The 23703-nt window shown below is 32.1% G+C and overlaps 1 protein-coding gene across 1 annotated transcript in view; it reads left to right on the top strand.

Annotated features, from left to right (window-relative positions):
* LOC143236947 (putative E3 ubiquitin-protein ligase UBR7) overlaps positions 1 to 23378 on the top strand; it is a 58476-nt gene extending 35098 nt beyond the window's left edge. Inside the window, exons 7-11 of the mRNA XM_076475662.1 lie at positions 1786 to 2036; positions 3644 to 3760; positions 16895 to 17060; positions 22638 to 22699; positions 23118 to 23378. Coding sequence (XP_076331777.1) covers positions 1786 to 2036; positions 3644 to 3760; positions 16895 to 17060; positions 22638 to 22699; positions 23118 to 23213 — 692 coding nt within the window. The 3' untranslated portion in view covers positions 23214 to 23378. The remainder of the gene's footprint in view (positions 1 to 1785; positions 2037 to 3643; positions 3761 to 16894; positions 17061 to 22637; positions 22700 to 23117) is intronic.
* Positions 23379 to 23703: the final 325 nt, after the last annotated feature.

Genomic DNA, 23703 nt, shown 5'->3' on the forward strand with positions numbered 1-23703 from the left:
GTATTATATGTAATTCAGTGTTAATACCTCAGAGCTATATTGTAAATTATTGTGTTGTTTTTTTCTTATTATAATATCTTTCTCTAAATATGAGTTAATAATGAAAAGGAATTGTAAAAAAATCTTCACTCAGTTGGGATTAACTTGACAGTTTGAACATTACCACTAGAGAACTGAGGAGTCCAAACAGAGAGTGGATTCTATTATATAGTTTTTGCTTTGAGAGTTGTGAGCATTTAAAATGCTGGTGAAATTTACTTAATGATTCTGCTTTAGTGGCAACTAACATTATTTCTGGCAATAAAAGTTTGTTGCTCTTTTCATTGATACCTTGAAATTAATTAAATGAAAACTGTACAACTGAAGTAAGAACTAGAAAATTAAAGTTTAAGATTTTCAATAGACACTAAAGAAAATGTGTCTTTATGCTCAGAGCTTTTTTCTTTAGTTAGTTACTCAAATCTAGAATTAATCAGTAGATATTTTTGTAATTTACTGATATCTCAGGTTGTGATTGTCTGTACAATTTCAAATAATGCCATATTGTTGTAAGCTGTGTAATCAGTGTTATAATTTAGTTGCTTACTAGAGGAATTGCTACTCATGCTAATCAGTGGGTGTTAGTAGGATGAGTTATGTCTATTGAGTTAGTTGTTCATTATTAAGGATATTAGTTATCTGAAATTTCTGTTGGAACACTATTTGTAAACCTAGACCTACAAATAGTGTCAAAATAAATAGCTTGTAGAAATGTTACAGAAGAAATATACTAATTTTTCACTGCAATGTGGACTGGACTTGGCATTATTTATTAAGTAATGTAAAAACTTACCAATGATAGGACATGTTATAGCAATATTGGTTATGACATTACAATTTCTAGTACTATTGTTAAGTATTTAACAATGCCTGTTAATTTATTATTTAGTGTAAGCAGTTGTGACAAATAATGAAGTATTAATATAAAAAAAAAGCATAAAAGTATAGGAAATAACTTTTAGAAGTTTACAATAAATATTCTTCATAATTGTGGAGTATTTGATGGTTGCTTCCTTTCTCCCAATTTCTTCCACAGTACCTGAGTACACTCTTCACCTGCTGATATTAAGGTATTATTTTTAACAATGGGAGTACCTTATTAAACACCATAATTAACATAATTTATTTTTAGTTACATCTGTAATACATAGTAACTGCATGTAGCAATTCCAGTGTACATAAACAAAAACCAACTGTGCACTAAATTTTCACCTATATTTTGTTAATTTCATTTTTAAAAGTTCATATATGATTTGCCATAATTCTTTAAAATTTTTTTCAGTCTTTACTTTCCTGTTATTTAAAAGTATAAATTCAGTGAATAATGTTTTCAGAGTTGGTTTACTAAGACAGAATGAAATAAAGAATTCCTACATTTGCAGTAACCATTGATGTGCAGCTTTTTAATGGACTTTTCAGGTTACAGTGTCATTGCACCCAGTGGCACAGTGGTATATTTGTGGACTTACACTGCTAGAAACCAGTTTTCAATATCCTTGGTAGGCAGAATGCAGATAACCCTTTGTGTAGTTTTATTCTTAATAACAAATGCCAATGCGTATACACATGATTAAATTCAGACTTAGAGAACTAAGTTAAAATGTTATGTAGAATAGTTATTAGTGTGATTCGCTACTGAAGAAAAACATGTTTAGATTGTTTATAAGACTTCTAGAAATTATGTTTTGTATTGTTTGTAATTTTAATGCTAGAAGATATTAGATGTATACTTCAAATCATTAATAGGTTTAAAATTGAAAGAGGAAAAAACAGATGAAAATGTGGATATTGAAGGTGAAATATCAAAAGCTTTGACAGATCATGGTGTCAGAGAAGCCACAATTAAGTTTGAAACATTTGACAGCCAAAATATGAAAATGGATAACAGAGTGCCTCCTGGTCAGAGTATAGATACTTCAAAAGAAAGCCACTGTGCTTCAGTTACAGATGCAGTTTCTGTTGAAAATGATAAACAGAAATGCCAAGAAGATGAGAAGGTATAAAGTGTTCTTGTTGCAGATTCTTAGATTCAAAAGAGCATTGTAAAATATTTTGATAATGATATTACAGTAGTTAATGTGAAAAAAGTAAAGAATTACAATTTATTGTGGAACTGATGAAAGAGATTTATTGTAAAGCATTAACCCTAAAGTTACTGCATTTTTTTCATTTTTCACTGTTGGGGGAGTTACAAGTTCTCTGATGTGGAGTGACTACGATTTTAATATTAGTACTGTTGCAACACTCAGTTTGATTAAATGGGTATAAAAATTACATAACATTTTTTAAAACAAAACATTTATTATGACATACTTCAATAGGGATACTGTAATTTACAAACTCATAAATCCACAAACGTGTGATGCATATATAGTTCAGACAGGTGTGTTTTTAATAAACCACAGGTTTATGAATGCCTTACTAATAATTTAAGGGTTAAGATAAAACTTTAGTTAAAGTTAGATCATTTTTTCATCCACCTTTATTTTATGACATTACTGTAAATGGTTTTGGGTAACTAATACTACATGAATTTGTCATTTTGATAAACATATTTTATGTAATTAAGTCCAATTTTGTATACAATAGAAAAATACTACATATTTGAATTCTTTTATTAGACTTCATGTATGAAATCAGTACCAAAGTTTTTGAAATGGTATTGAAAGGAATGGTATGGTTATTTTTCTACTTGACTGAATCAAGTAAAATCAGTATATTACTTGTCATTGATTGTATTTAATTTACAATGTGCAGTAGGAACTACACAAAGATTTTTATTACTTGTTAGAACAACAGGTAGAAACTACGTATATACAGATTTTTTCATCACTTGTAAGTACTTGGGTTTGTTTCACAACACCAGTATAAAGTACATGTAAAAATTATTATTTGTTAGTGTTTGGGTTTGTCTCAAAATATCAGGTATAAATTACATGTAAATATCTTTGCTTGTCAGTGGTTAGGTTTGTTACACAACATCAGGTAGAAACTACTTAGAAATATCTTTGTTACTTGCCAGTGGTTGTGTTTGTTTTGTCATATCAGGTAGAAACTACATACGAAGGAACTTATTACTTGGATCTATGCATGAAGATTTTTATTACTTTCAAGTGGTTGGGTTTGTTACACAACATCAGGTAGAAACTACTTAGAAATATCTTTGTTACTTGCCAGTGGTTGTGTTTGTTTTGTAACATCAGGTAGAAACTACATATAAAGGAACTTATTACTTGGATCTATGCATGAAGATTTTTATTACTTTCAAGTGGTTGGGTTTGTTTTATAACATCAGGAAGGAACTACTTACAAAGATATTTATTACTTTTTAGTGGTTTGATTTCTTTTACATCATCAGCTATAAACAACATGAAGTTTTTTATTTTTACTATATAATCATATTTCACTTTAACTTTCACAGTAATGCCCGGGTAGCAGTATATTGCAGTGTTGCTGCTCTGCTATTTCATGATATTAATACACATGGTTTAACTTAAAATGTACATAAAATTAATAAGGAGTTTTTGTTGCAAGTTTCAACCATCATCAAAATGTTTGTCTTTGATTGGTGTATCTTTCTTAAAATGAAATTATTTTAATTAAGGATGAGATCACCTGTTGTTTACTCAACACTCTACCAAAATACAACTTACCTCCAGTTGGCCCAACATTCTGGACTGATGGATGGAGAAAGAAACTGTGCAAGTGTACAGAATGTATGGTTGGTACCACAGAGAATTTGTTTACTTACTAATATCAATATTAATATGATTACTGAAGAAAACCATTCAGTTTTGGCTTTCTAACTAATCTTAAATTCATTTCATGGGTAATAAATAGGTGATGTTTACAATATTAGTTAAACTTTCCATTTTTTTTTTATCTGTTGTGTAGAAACTAGTATAAAAATAATACACTGCTGACCAAAATCTTAAGGCCAATGAAAATAAAGAAAAAACATGCATTTTGAGTTGTGAGACTCAACCCCCTTATTTGGGTAGAGCTTCAAAAGACGAAAATAAGAAAAGGGAAGATAAAAATAAAAAAAATGTTTTTAGAATTTAATAGGGAAAATGTGAACACTATGAAATTAGCCTAAATACTAGCTGGTCAAAAGTTTAAGACTATACTGAAATGAACCGTTAATCGGTAAACATGTAATGAAATTTAGTTATTTGTGTTCAAGCATTAGTGTTGTCAACATCTCCCATTGACATCTCCTGTGTTACATTGGGTAAAAAGATGACCAAGGCTAAAAAGTTAACAGAGTTTGAATGTGTCAGAATTATTGAGCTGCAAAAGCAAGGTCTCTCTCAACGTGCCATTGCTGGTGACAGTGGGCATAGTAAAACTGCTGTTGAAAATTTCTTAAAAGATCCTGAGGGATATAGCACAAGAATTTCAAGTGGTCGGCCCAAGAATATTTCGCCAGCGTTGAGCAGGAGGATTCGACAGGTTGTCCAGCAAGACACCAGCCGATCGTCAAACCAGATTAAGGCCCTTATGGATGCAGAATGCAGTTCATGAACAATAAGATGGCATCTGATTTTGTTCTCTGATGAGAAAAAATTTAACCTGGATGGTCCAGATGGCTTTCAACATTACTCACACAATAAGAATATCCCACCAGAGACATTTTCTACATGACACAGTGAAGGAGGTTCCATCATGATCTGGGGTGCTTTCCCCCTTCCATGGAACAATGGAGCTTCAGGTTATGTAGGGGCAATAAACAGCAGCTGGCTATATTGGCATGTTGGAGAGAGCATTCTTATTGACTGAAGGCCCTCGGTTGTGTGGAAATGACTGGATTTTTCAGCAGGACAATGCTGCAATCCACAATGCCCGCAGGATAAAGGACAATTTCATGGCAAATAACGTGATTCTTTTGGACCATCCAGCGTGTTTGCCCGAACTGAACCCCATTGAAAATATTTGGTGGTGGATGGCAAGGGAAGTCTATAGAAATGGATGTCAATTCCAAACAGTGCATAATCTTCGTGAAGCCATCTTCACCACTTGGAATAACATTCCAGCCAGCTTATATCAGCCATGTCAAAGTGAATGTTTGAAGTTATTCACAATGACGGCCATACAACTCACTACTGAGACCTCTTGTTGGGCATTTCCTACCCTGTTTAGGACTTCTTTTTGGTATGGTCTTAAATTTTTACCAGCTAGTATTTAGGCTAATTTCATAGTGTTTACATTTTTGCTATGGTTTTAAACTTTTGACTAGCTAGTATTTTGGCTAATTTCATAGTGTTCACATTTTTCGTATTAAGTGCTAAAAAGTTTTTTATTTTTATTTTCCCTTTTCTTATTTTCATCTTTTGAAGCTCTACTCAAATAAGTGGTTGAGCTTAACAACACAAAATGCATATTTTTTCTTTATGTTCATTAGCTTTAAGATTTTGGCTAGCAGTGTATACAAATATTAGTACACATTTTTTATATTTCATTGCATTTGAGAAAAAATAAAAAGTAAATTGAAAATCAATGTAAAAGAAGATCTGTAAGAACTTGGACTTTTTACCTTAAGAATATCATTTTACTTTATTTTTACTTTTGTTAGGGTAGTGTGTGACTTGAAACTGATAAAAACCTTGTTTTTGAGTTTAGCTCATGGTAGGTTGCTCTAGTCTAAGAGGAATAAGTTGAGTTTTTAATAAAAAAAAGCTTGATTTGATATTTTGAAAAATTTACCACAAAAAGGAAAAAAAAAAGTGAGGTATATTGTAAACACAAATTGTGTTGTAAAAGTTTTCTTCCTGCGAGTTTTTGAATTATACAATTCTTAGAAAAAGCTGCAAAGTTCATTATACATTTATCTTAAATCATATAACAGTAGTTTTATATAGTGATATCTAATCAGAAGCTAACATATCCCTTTCTGTGTTGGCACAAAAAACATCCATGAAGGTTTAAAATTTCGTAGTCTGTATTAAACCTTGTATGTGTAAGAGGTAACAGCAGGATTTATAGAGGAAATTAATCCTTTGCATGTGAAGGTTACTGTGATTAATAACAACTTTAAGAAAGCTAGAAACAGTACTGTTATGGCTGGTATCGGATTTAATTGTAATGAATAGGTTTACGCCAGTAACAGATTTCACCCTTTAGTTTGTGCAGATGATGAACTTGAGGAGGTAAGAATAATCAAAGGGGCAGATATGTTTACCAGGAATAGTGTTTACCAGTTACTACCAATACTTTTTTATGCTTTACCAATTAGTATAGCATAAAATTGTAGTTGATAATCTATATTTTAATACTATACAAATTTTATAAAAAAAAATATTTTTCAAAATCATGAATTTCCCCTAGTATGAGAAATGTCACATTTGCTTTTAGGCATTCCATCTTTAATTTTTCACCCCTTCAAGAGATACAAAATTTCATATAACTTATTTATTACAATACTGTCATCACTCGTATAAGCATAATTTTCATAGCCTTCAATTTTGTTTGGTTGCAGAGCCAATAGATAGAAAACCAGACCAATCTTGCCTCAGTCGCCTGTCACATCCTCTATTTAAGGAGTTTCCAGTAGTTAAATACTCTATGATTTTTAACCAATAGAAAGCCAAGGTTTTCATATATTTAAAATGGCATATTATATTACAATGTTCTGTGTTAGAAAAATGTTAATTTCTCTTTCAATACAAGCTTCATTTTTATTGGAAACATATAGGCTTTGATGGATATATAACTGCCCTTTTTGTTTTCATGATTAGAAAGCCAGAAAACTTGTGATAGTTATGGGACATTGCTTTCTTCATGTTATTATTTTATGTTCTATAGACAATTATTTAATTAAATAAAAACTTTTCAATGCAGTATTGTAATAAGTATAAAAAAAGAGGGGTTAATTGTCATTGACAGTCAACAGAGAAAAGAGAAGGCTTGGTATTTTATTTCATGTTTTTTATGTGCATTCTTTATTTATCATTATCAAAGTAATTAAAATGTAAAAAAAGAAATACTTTATGTTAGTTAAGGTTAGATTAAGAAATATAAATAATAAAAAAAATGTTTTATGAGGCACAGATGTGAGCAGATCGGGGTAGGTTGTGGATAATGTAATTTAATAGCATAATGTGAGCCATGCTTTTCAAGTGAGTTATAGCTTATAATAATATGTTCAAGGTCATTTCATATTGAGTTTGTTGACTTGCACTCAAAATTTAATGGCACTAGTATTTCTAAAACATACCATCTGCTGACAATATGGCTATTCTTCAACATTGATTTTGCCTATTTAGGCATTTGCCTTGCATGTTCCAGTCTTTTATACCCCTATGTAAATGCCCTTGACAGTATCTGTTTTGCAAATTTCTTTCCCCTTGTCAGTGTGCCCTCTATCCTGATACTGTATATATGCACCTCAGATAATGTAATCACTTTTTCTAGACTAACATTGGTTTGTAGTGGGGAGGGAGGTTGGGAGAGTGTCAGTGGAGGTGAATATTATTGAAAATACATTTTCTGTTTAGGAAAATGTTAACTTCCAAAACATACTTACTATCTTTTGACAAAATTGTTTAAATCCCACATTGAGAAGAGGGAGGGACCAGTACAGACATGATCCATACAGAAAGTGTTTATATAGAACAGAGGTGTACCAAGATAACAGGTATACTTTACACCCAGACCTGAGCTCGTGTATTAAGGGTGGAATAGTGCAAGAGTAATCATTAGGGGCCAGTCCCAACTAGTTAGCCAAGGGTCCACAAATCAGGGCTGGTTACTAAGAGGTCTTTGTATTGCACATTGGTGGCTAAGGCTATTAGATCCCAAGCTGTAGCCATAGAGTGATGTGTTTCACGCTACTAGAATCACAACAAGAAAGTAAGCAATATCAAAGTAGACAAACTTTCTCTTCCACCTGAAGAAGTCCAAAATGCAAGACCCTATGCTTGGAATGATAAGATTGTGTATGACATACTCAACTAAAGGAACAGAACTCATCTGGTCTGGAATTAATGACCATTCATCCTCACTTTCCAGCCAAGTTGGTAAGAAGTATTCCACTTGTCCCTCAAATTATGGAGAGGATATGGAACCTGTGCTCAGCCAAGGACTTAGGATGGTACCACTTTATATTTGAAATTATGAGAAGACAATAGATATCCTTCCATGAACAGTATACAATATTAACATTGATCAAAGAAGATGACAATCCACACTCCAAACAGATACTTGGTGTCAAATCTGAACTGGAATTATGGGTGGGCTTTCGTGGAAGAGGGTGCCACTCCTACTGGCAACTTAGAAAAACATGCATGGACCCAAGCAGAAAGGCCCACAACTTTTCTCTCTTCTTGAAGAGTAGAGAAACACACTCTTAACACTTCAGAGGGAAAGTCTATATCCACTGACCCAGTGACTGGAAAATGGGTATGGTAAGGACAAAATAGGTCACTGTATAAGCCAGTTTTATATTCTTTGATATGGTAACAACAATGCACATGTTGTGCCATGTTATTGCAACTTCTATAATGTTAGCCAGGTACTGCTGAAAGACAAATATAGTTATAATAATAATAAATATGTATATGTGTATAATATGAAAATAAGCTACTTATATGAAACACTTGTGTTATTGTGTTATAATATTTATTCATACTAGAAAAACAACAACATTATTTATATTTATTTCCTAATTTTTTATGGTGGTTACAAGGTTGGTCAAATTTATACAACCCGATATAGTTAGGATAGAGAAAATAACAGATAAAATATAAAGTATTACTGAAAAAGAAATGTTTGAAATGTATTTAGGAGGTTTTGAAGATTATACAAATATGTGAGATTTTTGGGATGAAGAATAGTTTTTTTTTATCATAATGTGAAAATCACCTTTTGCTCAGAAGAGTGGTGAAAAAGGCTTAAATTTTGTGAAGATACACATACTTCATTAAAAGTCATAGTGTAAGTATTTAACATCTATGAATGTGTATAATAATCATCTTTATTTTATACTGAACTCATCAGAGAGGGGTTAAGCACTATTTAAAGGGCAATAAAATAATAAAGTTCAAGTATAAATATATATATGTGTATTTTATATAGCTTTGTATAGTTTATAGCCACTTAGGATAAACAAAAGTAGTTTCATGTTACAGTTTGAAGTTATTTCTAGAAAGAAAAAAGTTTTTTTTAACAATCTTGTATGGAGTTAGCGTGGAGAAAATAGTAATAAAATATTAAGTTTTACTAAAAAGAAATGTTTGAAATGTATTAAGGAAGTTTTATTGATTATGCATATAACATTTGAGATTTTAGAAAGGAACAAAGTTATTTTTAATCTTAAAACGAAAATAATTCTGCACTGAAACTGGTGAAAAAAAACTTCATATTCATGGGCAAACCTTTAGTAAAAACTCTGTTCGAAAGTGATTTGTGTGAAGACAACTTGTAATGCTTGCTAGGAAAGTTTGTGAGTATACACATATTGTATCAAAACTATACAAATGAACATGGTCACATAGTCTGTCCTTGGGACATTGTCTGTATTGAGAGAGCTTGTAATTGGCCCAGTACTAAATGCACAGTGTATGTAGTGCTTGTATGGACTCTAGTCTAGTTTGCTGCATACCAACTGGGTGCATTCCATATGTCATAAACATGTGTATGTAATATGTGCATGACAAAGTATCAAAATATTGTATATTCCATATGGCAGGAATTTCCAAGAAGTTAACATCACCTTTGGCTTTGGTACATCAAACTGAAATGATATGGCACTTTCACTCTGTTGTTGGAGATCTCAGGAACAACCTACAAGAGAAAGGAGTGATTTACACATTATGCTAAGCAAAAAGGAAAGTAGGCCACAACTGTGGTTGTCTTGATTAACAAGTAGTGATGCAATCCCAGACATTTTATCTCCTAATTTTATCTGATCCTTCTCCACATCATTATTTTTCTAACCTGGAATTTTGACAGAGGTATTTCGGATTCCTCTGTTTCAGGCTATAACATGGTTTTGTCAACCATATTTCATTTTACATATTACAACTATGTCTTTAGTTTGCTGGTCCTGTCTGTTTTCTTCTTTCTCTCCATGTCACCTATCTTCCTTGCCTTGTTTCCCTCTGATTGGTTCCTCAATGTTATCATTAATGATTTATCCTTCCTCCTTTTGTCCCCTCAGTGTGGATTCCTGTACATGGTGAGGGAACCTCCCAGGGAAGGTTCTGTTCTTTCAGTTTACCTCCTGTGGGATCCAAACATCCATCCACTTGTTTGCCATGTGTTGTGACCTGTGAAAGGGAGGAGAGGAACCTGGTAGTTGAGGGGTCCAACTCTGCAGTCAGATCTGATGATGTACACTATGAAATGTTGTGCCATCTATCTCATGCTTCTATTGCTATTCTTCTGATTTTTTTAAAGGGATCTGGCAGTAGAATGTTTTTCCTGATGCTTGGCACCAGGCTATTGTCCTACCTTTCTCTAAGCCTGGAAAGGATCCTAAGATTCTCTCACACTACTGTCCAATTGCTTTGACGAGCTGTCCAATGTGGGTTCCGATGACAGTGCTCCACCATGGACCACCTAATTCGATTTAAAATGTCAATCAGAGAAGCCTTCCTCAAATGACAACACCTTGTATTAATATTCTTTGACATTAAGAAGGCTTATGATACAACATGAAGGTATGGCATTTTGCAAGACTTCCATATATGTGGGTTATGGGGCCACTTGCCCATTTTTATGAAAATTTTAGTAATGTACAGGAGATTCCAAATTCTTGTGGGTTTGATACTTTTCTGTTCTTTTCTTCAGGAACATGCAGTCTCTCAGGGTTGTGTTTTGAGTGTCATACTTTTCAGCAGCAGTTACAGGCTACTCTCAACCATTTACTGAAGTAAACCACAGCAAACATCTTTAACTTCTCTCTCTCTAAAATCATTTGCATGCACTTTTCCTGCCAACGTGTTATTCATCCTGGTCTTTAACTCTGTGTTGGTGAAGTAGTGCTGCTTGTGGTCTCTGAGACAAAGTTCTTGGGGGCTTATCTTTGACAGCAAGCTGACCTTTATACCACACATCATGCAGCTACGGGTGAAATGTACAAAGCACTGAACATCCTCCGTGTTTTCTCTTCCTTCACTTTGGGAGGAGATCGATGTTCTATGCTGAAGATATGTCATGCTCTTATTCAATCGAAACTCGACAATGGATCACTGGTTTATGGCCTTAAAATGGTCCTCAGCCTTAAAATGCTGGACCCCATTCATCATCAAGGACTTCAGCTCTGCGCTGGGGCTTTCTGCACTTCCCCAGTTCAGAGCTTATACATATAGTATCATGAACTTTCTTTGCACCTCTGCCGTTTGCAACTGTCTTTATTATATGCTTCGAAACTTCATTCCTTACCAAAGCATCCCCCCTGGGATTGTGTTTTCCTTCCTTGGTGAGCTATGTCTTTTCAGAACAGACAATCTGCCATTGCTCCTTTTGGGCTTTGTATCCAGGTGCAGTTGGATGAATTGGGTTTGTCCTTGGATAACACTGCTGTATCTGCTGGTCAGCCCATCCCACCATGGCTTATTACAGTCACCAAATGTGACATATCTTTAAGTCATCTGAGAAAAGCAGACACTCCTGATTGGAAATATGGCTGCTATTTGCTGAACATCTTTCAAACCATTCTTTCATTCCTATTTATACAGATGGTTCGAAATCAGGTTACTGTGTGGGCTCTGCCATGGTGTGGTGTCATTCAGTGGTTGTGTGCAGAGTTCCCTCTACAACTTCTGTGTTCACTGATGAATTGTATGCTATTTCTCTTGTCCTGGATCACATAGAAGCTAAGCAATACTCAAACTGCACTATTTATTCTGACTTGCTTAGTTCTCTTCTGGCCCTGGAATCACTTTAAGTTAGTCCACACCCTGTTTTCACCAATATTCAAAATTGAGTGGCCCATTTCTCTTTAACATCTACATCTATCAACTTTTCCTGGATACTAGGCCATGTTGGTATTTGCAGGAATGAGCTCCCTGACACCACAGCTAAATCTATCTTCTCTGGCACTATCACCGCTGTGCCTGTTCCAAACGTGGACAATGGTTTTGCATTCAAGGCTTAGCTCTGTGCCAGCTGGCAGTCGACTTGAAGCAAGCAACATGTAAACAAGCATTTCCAGATAAAACCCTTTTTTGGACCATGGCTGTCTTGCTTTTGTAAGGATTGGAAGTAGGAAGTTGTTCTAACTAGACTCAGTATTAGTCACAGATTTTTAACTCATCATTTTCTTTTATCTGGAACTGATGCACCAATGTGTAGTTTGTGTAACACAAACTCAAGTCACAGTAAACCACATTTTACGACTCTCAACGACGGCACCATTTTAAACATGTTCTGTCCCAAGGTTTGTCCATAACGTTAAATCACTTTGGTGATGTTTTTAGTTTTTTAAAGGCCATTAATCTTTTTAATTTTTTAAATTTGTACATTAGACTTTTTTTTTAATGTGATTCTGTTTTAAGAATCAAAGTCCATCGAGTTTGATTAGAAATTTTTAAATGGTGGTAATGTTGAATAACTCAAATCCAGGACTAGAGAGGCCAACCTCAGGTGACTAACACTGCTGTTTGAAATACCCATTAGTCATCATGTCGAGTTATAATTAAAATTTTGCTACACATCTTTTAAAACCTTTTTATTACTGGAAAGGCTAACTTCAGGTGACTGACAGTGGTTCTTGAACTTACATGTTAGTCTTTCTGGCGAGTTATGATAATTACAATTATGCTTTTGAAAGTTCTTTACAACTTGTATTACTGTAGTTGTAACGTTGTAGACTAGATGTAAACATTAGTTTTATGCTATTTATGTTTTTATAAAACTTTGTTTTGTTTTACCTTAATTTTCTTTTATGAATTTTACTAAATTTATTTTAATTTTAAATTTTGACTAGATGTTTGGCACTGATAGCCTAGCTGCTTTGTGCCATAAAACATTAAATTAACCAGCCATCAATCTTCTCCTGTTGTTGTATAGCCATTATTGTTTGGATGTGATCACTATTGATATACAACACAAATTGTTTTATGGATTCTCTGTAGTCCTTTTCCCTTATTTTTCTTTTCTATCCAAAACTAGCTGCTTGGGAGGCTAATTATGCCTTCACACCTGTTTCTTTTTCCTTTCATATCACACCTTCATGATTGTTCCAATTCTGATTGCTTTTTCTGTCTGGTCAAAGTTCTCAAATGCTTCACAGTACTGTGCATCATAACTATTGCCCATTTTAGATGATTCATGTGCAGTACATTACAAGGTTGATGTGCTTTTTAAAATAAAGTATCATTATTACTCATTGCACTGTCTACAGTGCTGCATTCTTCTGGTATCTCCAACACGTTGTTTCCCCTTTTCTTCTTGTGAAGTATGGGAGTCCTTGCACATAAAGGCATACTCCCACTTACTTGAGACTAGGATAATGGTCTTCTGACAGTGTAGATGACATTGTTGCTCATCCTAACACAGACATGATGTACAATTCCAGATGTTATGAGGTGTTGGATAATGCATTCTGCTATCTGGCTGGGGCACCCTTTTTCCATCTCCAGATGTTGGTACCAAGTGGATATGATGATGGTTGGAGCTGGACTTCCAGTTTGCTGTTAATCTTCCTTCTCCCAGATGTCAGTTCATGGCAGATATGGTGGTGGTTATGTTGGATGTACACGTGTGATGTGGATCCTTGATATAGACTTATCTTCTCTGTCAGTTTCCATATCATAGGAAAACATTAGAAGATGCTCTTTTTATCATGGACTAGGATATCCCTTTCACATTTCACCTGGTGTTGGTTGAGGTCAATCTCCCATTTGTGCCTTAGCCACTCTACATCGAGGTCACCCTTATTTTCACGTATGTATGGCTGGGTTTAAGTTATGCTATCAAGGATTTTAAGATATATTCCCAATGCTATTTGGTTATTGGCTGTAGATGCACTACATTCCCAGGGAGCTCCTTTGTTTCTGCCCTTGTTGTGACTCACTTTCAAGGGAGTGAAGAACATAACTGGCTCAGAAATGGTGCATTCTCCCTAGTGGTGGGCCTGGCATAGCCAGGTGATTAAGGCACTTGACTCATAATTTGAGGGTTTCGGGTTCAAATCCCCATCACACCAAATATGCTCGCCATTTCAGCTGTGGGGGTGTTATAAGTTAAGGTCAATCCCACTCTGTGTAGGTAAAAAGTAGCCCAAGAGTTGGTGGTGGATGGTGATGACTAGCTGCCTTCCTTCTGGTCTTACACTGCTTAATTGGGGACGGCTAGCACAGAACAAACCAAACCCTATAGGTGGTGTTTTTCATTTATTCTCACTCTTCTCAGTGTCTCTTTTAATAGGGATTTGTCTTCTCATTGGACTCTTAAGTCAACTCGGTGTGGGATTCTAGTTGTTTGTGAGTATAGGTTAGATATTGTACTAGAAGTTAATAAATTTTCAGTTTATAAAAATATTTTCAACAGATACATACCTCTACTCACATTTCCCACTCATTCTCCATACTTCTAGTGTGTTTTGTATGCACTGCCAATCCCAAAGTGATTACAGGCTACATGAAGGAAAGGGTGCTAGTGATGATGGAAGGAAGGTTGCTGCCTGATTCTGCTTTCTCCCAGTTTTTTCTGTGTCCAGTTGAAATGGGCATGTTCTGTAATGCAAATGTATTTTAGAAGATGAGAAAAATTAAAGAATAATTTTACCTTAACACAATTAAACCTTCTCAAAACTAAAATACCATATTAGAGGGGAGTAACCTGTGGCTACCATTAGTTTAATTTACAAGAAATCTTTGTACCATTCAGAAGTAGGGATAAACCAACTAAACATAACATGCTCTCCATAATTCACCAGAATATTATAAAGATGGATGACTTTCGAAATGTCTTCTGTACAAGTGTTTCTACAACAGACACTTATCATCCATTAAATTAAGTTTCACTATTAGTTCTAGATGAACAAAACCAATTTAACCATGACAGTACAAATTTCACATTAATGTACTAAAATAAAATATAACATTTAATACTATTTGACTACATGGTATTTCTGCTTTAATTGAATGTTCACGGAATTTGTTCAGTGGACCAATTTTTTGTTTTGGAAGAAATGTTGACTGTAATTCTGATTTTAATGTGTATATCTACACAAAATATGGCAAGCTTTCTGTAAAATGTAAAGGTCAGTTGTGCACAAAAATATCAGATATTTTACAAAAGTGTTTGTAATCAAGGTATGTCTGTAAGTTGTCAACATTTGTCTGGACAATTTGCATATTTACAGTTTTTTTTTTTTTCAGTTTCCATGTATATTAGGTCTAGTATGTCCTCTTCTCTATATTGGATCGTTGGTAAACAAGTAGCTTATAACTCTGATATCGAATGTTGAACAACACAGTTAAGTTTGGCATGTGAATGTTTACCTTCATTTGTGCACATAGGGTTTTCTGTTGTCAGCATTTTGTTTGAGCATATAGTGAGGGGAATTCCTTTCAAAGAACACTTTTATTTTACCATTCTATTTCTAGTAAGTTATTTTGAAACATTTTTATCCAAATTTTGTTAGTTCTTTAGTTAAAGTAGACATTATATCAGGATGGATTTGCTTATGTCTGTATCTGGTTGCTTTTTCTTGGGAAAATGACCCTTTGCTCTAAACTGACAATGTAGAAGTTTTGGTGTTTATGCTAAATTGTGAGTAAAGTGAAATTGGTGTATCCTGTTATGTATTAACAAAAGATGGTTTTTAATTCCTGCTATACAAGTTAGGTAACTGGTGACAATTATTTTAAATTACAATTTGCTGATATTTAGAAAGGTAATTTCTGAAATGAAATTACAAAAGTTAAAATGGATTTTACATATAGCATTGTTTGTTTTTTTGTGACTGGTTGATAATATGGTTTTAACTCTTCAAGAGGGAGAAATATCATTGGAAAATTGTGTTGAAAATGTGAAATGTGTAAGATAAATTGGTTTTGAAATACAGACAAAAGTTCTTTCAAAGGTCGTTAAGTCACATATTTTCATTAAAGGGTGTGAATGAAAGATAATTTCTTTTCTCTACATTATCATCCCTCATGTTGAAATTGAAATTTTTTGGTCATTTCCCAGTTTATTTATGAATATGAATATTTTGTAATTTAAATTAATTAGTTTAAATAAGTTTTTATTTTCTTTATTATTTATTCTAAAATAATATGCTGATTTTAAAACAAGCTATAGTGCAAAATGTTTGTAGCAATACAGAATGGAGAATTGTGATTTACACTTATGAATCACTTTCTAACTCTATTGAGGCCACTTTTGATATTTTAGTATTTTTATTAGTACCATAATTTAAATTAACTGAGCTATATGCATTGTTTCAGGGAAACTACATGACATTTTGCTATGAAGAGTTGTTCTTGTGTGAAATGTTTAGTAATATTTCTTCATAGTATGTTCAGTGGAATAGTTGTAAAAGCAAGCTATAAATGGAATAAAGTATAATATTTCTGTATTGATTAGAATTAATAAAATAAAATTTTTATTAACTTTGGAAAAGGTTATACTATACAGGAAATAGGATCTCAGTGATTAAAAAAACCCCAAAAAACAGGCTCTTGAATGTGGTACCAGTGGACATCAAACTAATTTAATATCTGTTTGTTTTAATTATCTGGAAATATGAAGTTGATGTTAAATTAAAGGTGTGTGCATGTCTTTAACTTTCTGGGAACAAAGTATCAGCATTTGTTAGGATAAAGTTAGTTCAAGGCATTTTATTGTTTTCAATGGAATAATTAAATTTATATAAATGTTCTGTGTTTGTTTGTGTGCATAGAAGCTGTATTTGAAAAGCAAATGCCTATTTGTATTGGATGAAGAAGACACAGTCCATTTCTATGAAGAACATGGAAGGTCTTGCAGTGGCATAGAGTCTCAGTATGACAAGGGCCTGTCAGTCTTACAAAACATGGACAGAGTTCATCAAGTTGAAGCCATTTATGGTAAACATATTTTTCTTTTTTTTACAGTGTTTGCAACTTTTATTACTGGTGTGTTGCTATCTACTGCTGAATGCACACTTAATATCAAACTTGAAATTTATGTTGATGTAGCAAATCTAACTCTATTTCAACAATTTACTTACTCAAAAGTATTGACAAATCAACATTTTGTAACTTTGTAATTTATCTAGTATAATTTACAAAGAAAATATTAAAAAATATTTGAAGTTTGATCTTTAAGTAGCTCCAAGAACTGTGAATTATATGCTTATACTTTTTTTATTTCTCATAACATTTCCAAATATACAGTTATGTTCATACAGAAATTGTCATTCTGCAGAAACAGTGTTTCCTATATTTTGTTTGTCATGCAACTACATTTCTGCTAGTGATGTTAGTGCTACAGCTCTACATATAATAAAAACCATTTTATAAATGTAAAATGATGTACGAATGGCTATGAAAATAAGAATATTGGGATGGTATATCAGTGACATCATGCACTGCTCAGAAACACATAAATTCCATTAAAGTTTAAACTGGTATTAGTGATAAAGTAGCTGTAAAGTATCTTGATTTAAACAAGAAGAAGAAAGATGAACTATTTATTGGGTTGATCACTTTGGTTTAGTGTCTTATTGATGGTTTTTTTGCCTTGATTTGGGGCTTGTTGAGTAAAGAAACAAATGAAGGTGAGTGGCAATCATCTTTTATAGCAAAACACTGATATTGTTGATTTTTTAGCATACATATGTATATTATACCTATTATCCTTATATATATATAGTCTACTGACTTTATCGTGTAGTTAGATCTTTATGATGTTATTTGGACAGTAACTGATAAGTTTCAGCCTTGAAATCAGATGTAAAAATGACTAAAGATACTTAGATATAAAATATTTTTATGTTTGTATGTAGCAAATAAAGTGTGGTAAGCAGTGATATATGCTAAGAAAATGACTAGCAAAAAATGCCATACATGAGAATTGTAATATACAAAGTTTAAGAAGCTTGGGAGCAAGAAAATGTTTATATTTTTTTACTGTGTTTTTGTTGACATTCATCTTTTTGTGTTATATATCTATTTCAAAGCTGTAAGAATCTTCTTCAATTAGAAGGCATAAGGTAGGGATATTTAGGGCTACAGTGTGTGAAGTGTTTCAAAAAGTTTATATCCCTTGGGGGAAGTAACTTTTATTATTCCCTTTCCTTTGGATTTCAGTGATTTTCATCAAAAATAACACTGCAGGAAAATAACCAAAAAAAATTGAATTCCTTCATACTTTTGGTCTATTTTCACTCAAGAGGAACATATACATTTGATAAAATGATAAATTTATATTAAATTATTTATATTTGCCTTGAAATGAAAAAAAAAATTAAAAAGAATCCTAAGGTTACTACATGTCTTAAATTGTGACTTTGATAATTAAAGATGTCTATCCTCATAGCATGTTTTCATGCTCTGCCAACTTTATATATTTATTTCTTCTGAAGAGAAAAGGAATTTTCAAACAACAGATGAAAGAATCGACATGCAGGGTCATAAGAGTTTAGGTAGTCTCTGTGTAGGTGAGGGATATTGACATTTTGGTCTGATTTTCTACAGATGTACAGAAAATTGGTAATAACTCAGTAATTTTCTGTGCAGAATGTGTAGCCTCTGTGCTAATTTCTCCTTATGAAACTTGAGTTTTTTGGAAAATTGTGAAAGTATATATTTTGACCTCTAGATTGATGAATACAGTAGGCTAAAATTTGTAAGATGGTAAATATTCAGCTGATGCAAAACATTTTTTTTTGTGTGCATACTAGTAATCTTATCATTTGTCACTGAAACAACACATTCAAGCATAAAAGCTCCTTAGTTGCTGAAAAAAATTGTAACAGAGAGAAGTTGAACCTAACCAAAAATTTAGTTGGAAAATTATTGTCTATTTTGTATTGTATTGCAAGTTGTATTTTTACCAGTCATTGCTTTTACTTTTCATCACTGTTTCATATTAGCTTTGTAGCTACATTACTTTTTCAGTACATAAAAGAAATATCAAATACAAATAATTGACAAAAGTGATACAAATTAGAACTTGTTAGACATACAAAATGAAACTTTGTGATCAGTAAAATTTGTACAATCTAGTGTTTTATCTTTCAATTTTTACAGTAATTACTTTCACTGTATTTAAGAGCTTATCTCTGTATGCATGGACTAGATCAAATTCACTGACCATGTGACCACTTTGTACTTGTTTACAGATGTTATAGTTTTGATGCCACTAACTTTTCATACATTAGGTATATATTCACAAAGTTTAGCAGACTAAGTAAACGTTAAAAGTTTTTTACAAATAAAATATCAGATTTTGTATTGAATTATTTTAATAAACTAAGAAAAGATTTGCCTGTGGTTATATCAAGATTTTTTTTCTACTACTCCAAGTACAAAGTGATTTTCTTGTTAAAATTAAAAATACTTCTCTTTGTCTCAAAACTCTACAATTTCATTTGTGTAATCAGTAAAACGTTATATTTTATCTTCAGCTTTCTCTTTCATAACATATAATGTTGTTAGCCAATTTGACCATCCTTGTAACCACCATAAAAATGAGGAAATAAATCTAAGTTACCCTTTCTTCTGTTCTGGTATGGGTGCAAATTGTTATAGGAAACCACATATGTTTATTATAAATAATTCTCATTACATTATACATCTATTTGTATTTATTAATTTCTAGTTTTATTGACTTTGAACTGTGTCAAACTAGAAAAACACCATAACACAGGTTGAAAATTACATGGCGTACATGCAACACATTGCTGTATTTAATAGTATATATAATACGCAAGCTGTTTGCTAGTATACCCCATGAAGATTGTTGCTATTATTTGTTTTCGTTATCTTGTCTAATAACTTTCTATTTTTTAAATTTTAGTTACTTTTATAAAAATACACAAAGAAAATGAATTAAAACTAAAAAAACTCATAATCAAACACACTTTTCAAAAAATGTTTACATTTTATTTGTCATTTTCTTTACAGTAACATTGTACTTGGTTCTCCAGGTTGTAAGATCAGTAATTAAAGTACAATAAAAATAAAGATTGAAAGTGTGAAATAAAATGTATAGTATTTATCACAGTTTCAAATTGTCAGAGTTTGTACTTATCATTTTGTACTTTCCATCTGTTGTAATTTTATCGTTTGGAGCTGACTGAGAGACAAGAAGAAACAAAATGAATAGTATACTGACGTTTTTTTAGTAAAATTTCTGAGAGTTTCTTTTAATCTTTTCACACCTATTTCCTATGTTTCTTCTGTGGTTAGCAGCTGAATTAGAAACCTGCTGAATATAAAGCAATGAATTTCCCCTTCTTACATAGCTTGATACTGTCAATGTCAAAAAAGTTCTTGCAGCATAATTTTGTGAACCTTTCCTTCTTTGAAAACACACTGGGTTAAGATTTATCAAGTTGTTGATAATATAATATTAGTTAACATTGTGGATGGTCATGATTTAGTTTTAGTATAGGTGTAAAAGTGTGCAAGTGCTCATGAACATCTTGTTTTCTATAGTACCATGCTTACACAACAATTTACACAACCAGTAAATGCAGTTTCCAGTAATTATCAATACAACCCGTTTTGATTGAGCTGGTATTTTTGATTTACCTTTCTTATTTATTGTTTCAGAAACAAAGCGTATAGTCATTACATTTTGTTTCATTGTACAGTGATAGGTTTTGAAACTTATATTTCATATTGTTTTTTTTTCTGAAACATTTTGATACAAATTTTCCTTGAGCTATACACTTGTATGTTTAGATGTTTCTTACCATGTGTTAAGATTGGTTTATCAGTGATAAATGTATTTCGTTGATTTCTATAAGCAGTTTCATCTTTCTCAAATTACATAAATAAATTTTTCCTGAATCAGTCTTTAGTTTTGTATAATGTGTTTTTATTTTATCTCCGTGTAAATGAGTAGAAAAGTAACACACATTCAATAAACAGTTATACTTGTCTATAAGAAAACAAGATGCATATCTTGATGATGAGAAACCTACTTGAAGTAAAAATGTATCTCACAGTGGCTGGTATGGGTATTAACACTTTTATTAATAAGGAGATAACAACATTTTAACCTTCCTAAAATTAGTTCAGAATATGGGCATTGATATAGTCAACTAGAATACATCAATTTATTAACTTCAACAAAGCTAGGAACTTTTGCTAGTATTTATTTTAGGCACAAAAAACTTGTAGACAAAAAGTAATACTCTTGTTATATTTTAAGAACTTTTCAAACAATATCTTTAAAAATTTGCAATATAAAATGTACAAGTATTATTGCCAAATTACATTATTATTTTTAAACATAAACTAGATATTATGTAGAAATTTATTACCATAATTCGTGTTCCCCAGTCAGACAGCAGTAAATCTTTGGATTTACAACTCTAAAATCAGCATTTCAGCTCCACTTAGTGGTCACAAGAGATGTGGCTTTGCTATAGGGAAACACATGTGGTCACTGGGTTAAGTATTTGATGTGCGAGAACAAAACATTCGGTTAACCCTTTCACGATGGTATACAGGTCAAAGGCTATGTCATTGCGTTTCTTGACTTACATTCAAAGTTTTATTGATCTACTATTTTATGTCAATAAATTTGGTATCAAATTGTATATTATAATTCATACTTTAATATTATTTATGAGTTAATTTCTTACTTTGAAAGAACACACTTAAATATTAATTTTTGTGTATCATGTAGTATGTTAAATGCAGCACTGCTTAAAATTAGATGCTTATGATGTCAAAATACTAAATTTATAGTTTTGTACGAATTAGGCACTCAAATTACCAATATTGACATGTTAAAATATAAAATTAAACCTCCTGTATTTTTATTTTGCTGCGATATGGCTTATATATTAAATTTAACACAATGGCCATGTTCACCTTTTGCAGATATTGGAAACAGTCCCTTATTATACACTTATTTCAATATATGATATTTGAATAATCAATTGATGGTTTAGTATCCCCCTAGTGGTTTTCTCAACCATTTAAATCTATGAAAGGCTATCATGTTCTTTTGAACCAAGATTTCAAAGAGGTGGATTGTGTTTTTAGTCTGTTTCAAGTTTTTTATTTTTTTAGACCTAAATACAATGTAGTTACTAAGCTTGATAAATTATAGTGGAGTTCTGTGGTATCAACTTAGTAATTTAAGATTTTTTTGGTTATTTAACTGTATGTATATAATTGTTTTCTCTACTAATATTTTTGCTGTTAGTGGAATTTTGTCTTTCATTTGAGTCGACATCTTTCTTCCCAGACTTCCACGTTTTTAGATGTGAAAAGTAATTGAGAAATGGACAAATTTTAAACCACATTTTTTATCAGATCAAAAGTTTTTAATAATCTACATAACCTCATTTTAGTATAATAAAGATTTCCAAATTTAACATTGAACTGTATTCACCAAATTGCATTAAGAGCTGTGGCTATTGTGTTATAGCTTTACTGTTCAAGTTTCCATATAGTGAAGATATTGCCTTTTGTTTTTAGAATACAATGCCATGAAGAGTGAACTGAAAGATTACCTTAAAAAATTTGCTGATTCCAGAAAGGTAAATTGAAATAGAACTTACATTTTAATATTTAGTGATAAGACTTGTATTTATATAATCTTAAATCTTTTAGGCATTGTTTCTTTGTTTTAGTAAAGAAATACTTGATGAAAAAATTTTACACTGTTCATGTGTACTTCACTGTTTCTGAAAGTTTCTACATACTGATATTCCAAAAATTATTTTGTTCTTGTATTAATTTAAGTCATGTCAGGAATGCATGCAGTAAAAAAGTGATATTTTTCTGACTTTTGTCAATAAGTTTTCATATGGACTCTAACTTTCAGCAAAAATCTTAGAAATTATAACTTCAGTTTTGTATGAGATTCATATTTAGACATTGCTTCAAGTGTTACAGAGAACCATAACTTAAACATTTGTCATTTGTAAGTTTATGCTGCACATTTTAAATTCCCAGGTTGTAAGGGAGGAGGATATCAGGGAGTTTTTCAGCCAGATGCAGGCTAGAAAGAGGCGGCGTGTTGACTGCCATGTACCTGAGTTTTGTCGGTGAATCTGTATAATCATAGAGCCTTTGTACATCACATAAATTGTTTTTAAACTATCAGAGTGAATTGAGCTGAAATTTGGGATTATTGTGTAAGTTAGAAATATGCTCAATTCAGAATAAAATAAAGCAATTTATGTATCTTTTATTATAATAAATTTTCCAATTTAACTTTTTTGTGTGAATATATCATATTTTTTAAAGCACAACAATTCTTTAAGTATTGAAATCAGACCAAGATTATTTAATTATCTTGGTTACTAACAAGCTTTGTTAGTAGCACGTTTTATTTTGATAACCTGGAAGTGAACTAGCAAGTTTAAGTTTTCTATTTCTTTCCTAAAATGTTTTTGTGTGTTTATGACAAGCGTGATATTTCATACATTACACAAGGGACAACTACTTCAGAAAGAGGAAATAACTTTAATTTGGTCATAAAACCATAAGTCGTTATCTGTTAAAATAACACTGGTTTACAAAAAAATATTTTTTGTCT

This window comes from Tachypleus tridentatus, chromosome 13 (genome assembly GCF_004210375.1).
Source record: "Tachypleus tridentatus isolate NWPU-2018 chromosome 13, ASM421037v1, whole genome shotgun sequence".
NCBI lineage: Eukaryota > Metazoa > Arthropoda > Merostomata > Xiphosura > Limulidae > Tachypleus > Tachypleus tridentatus.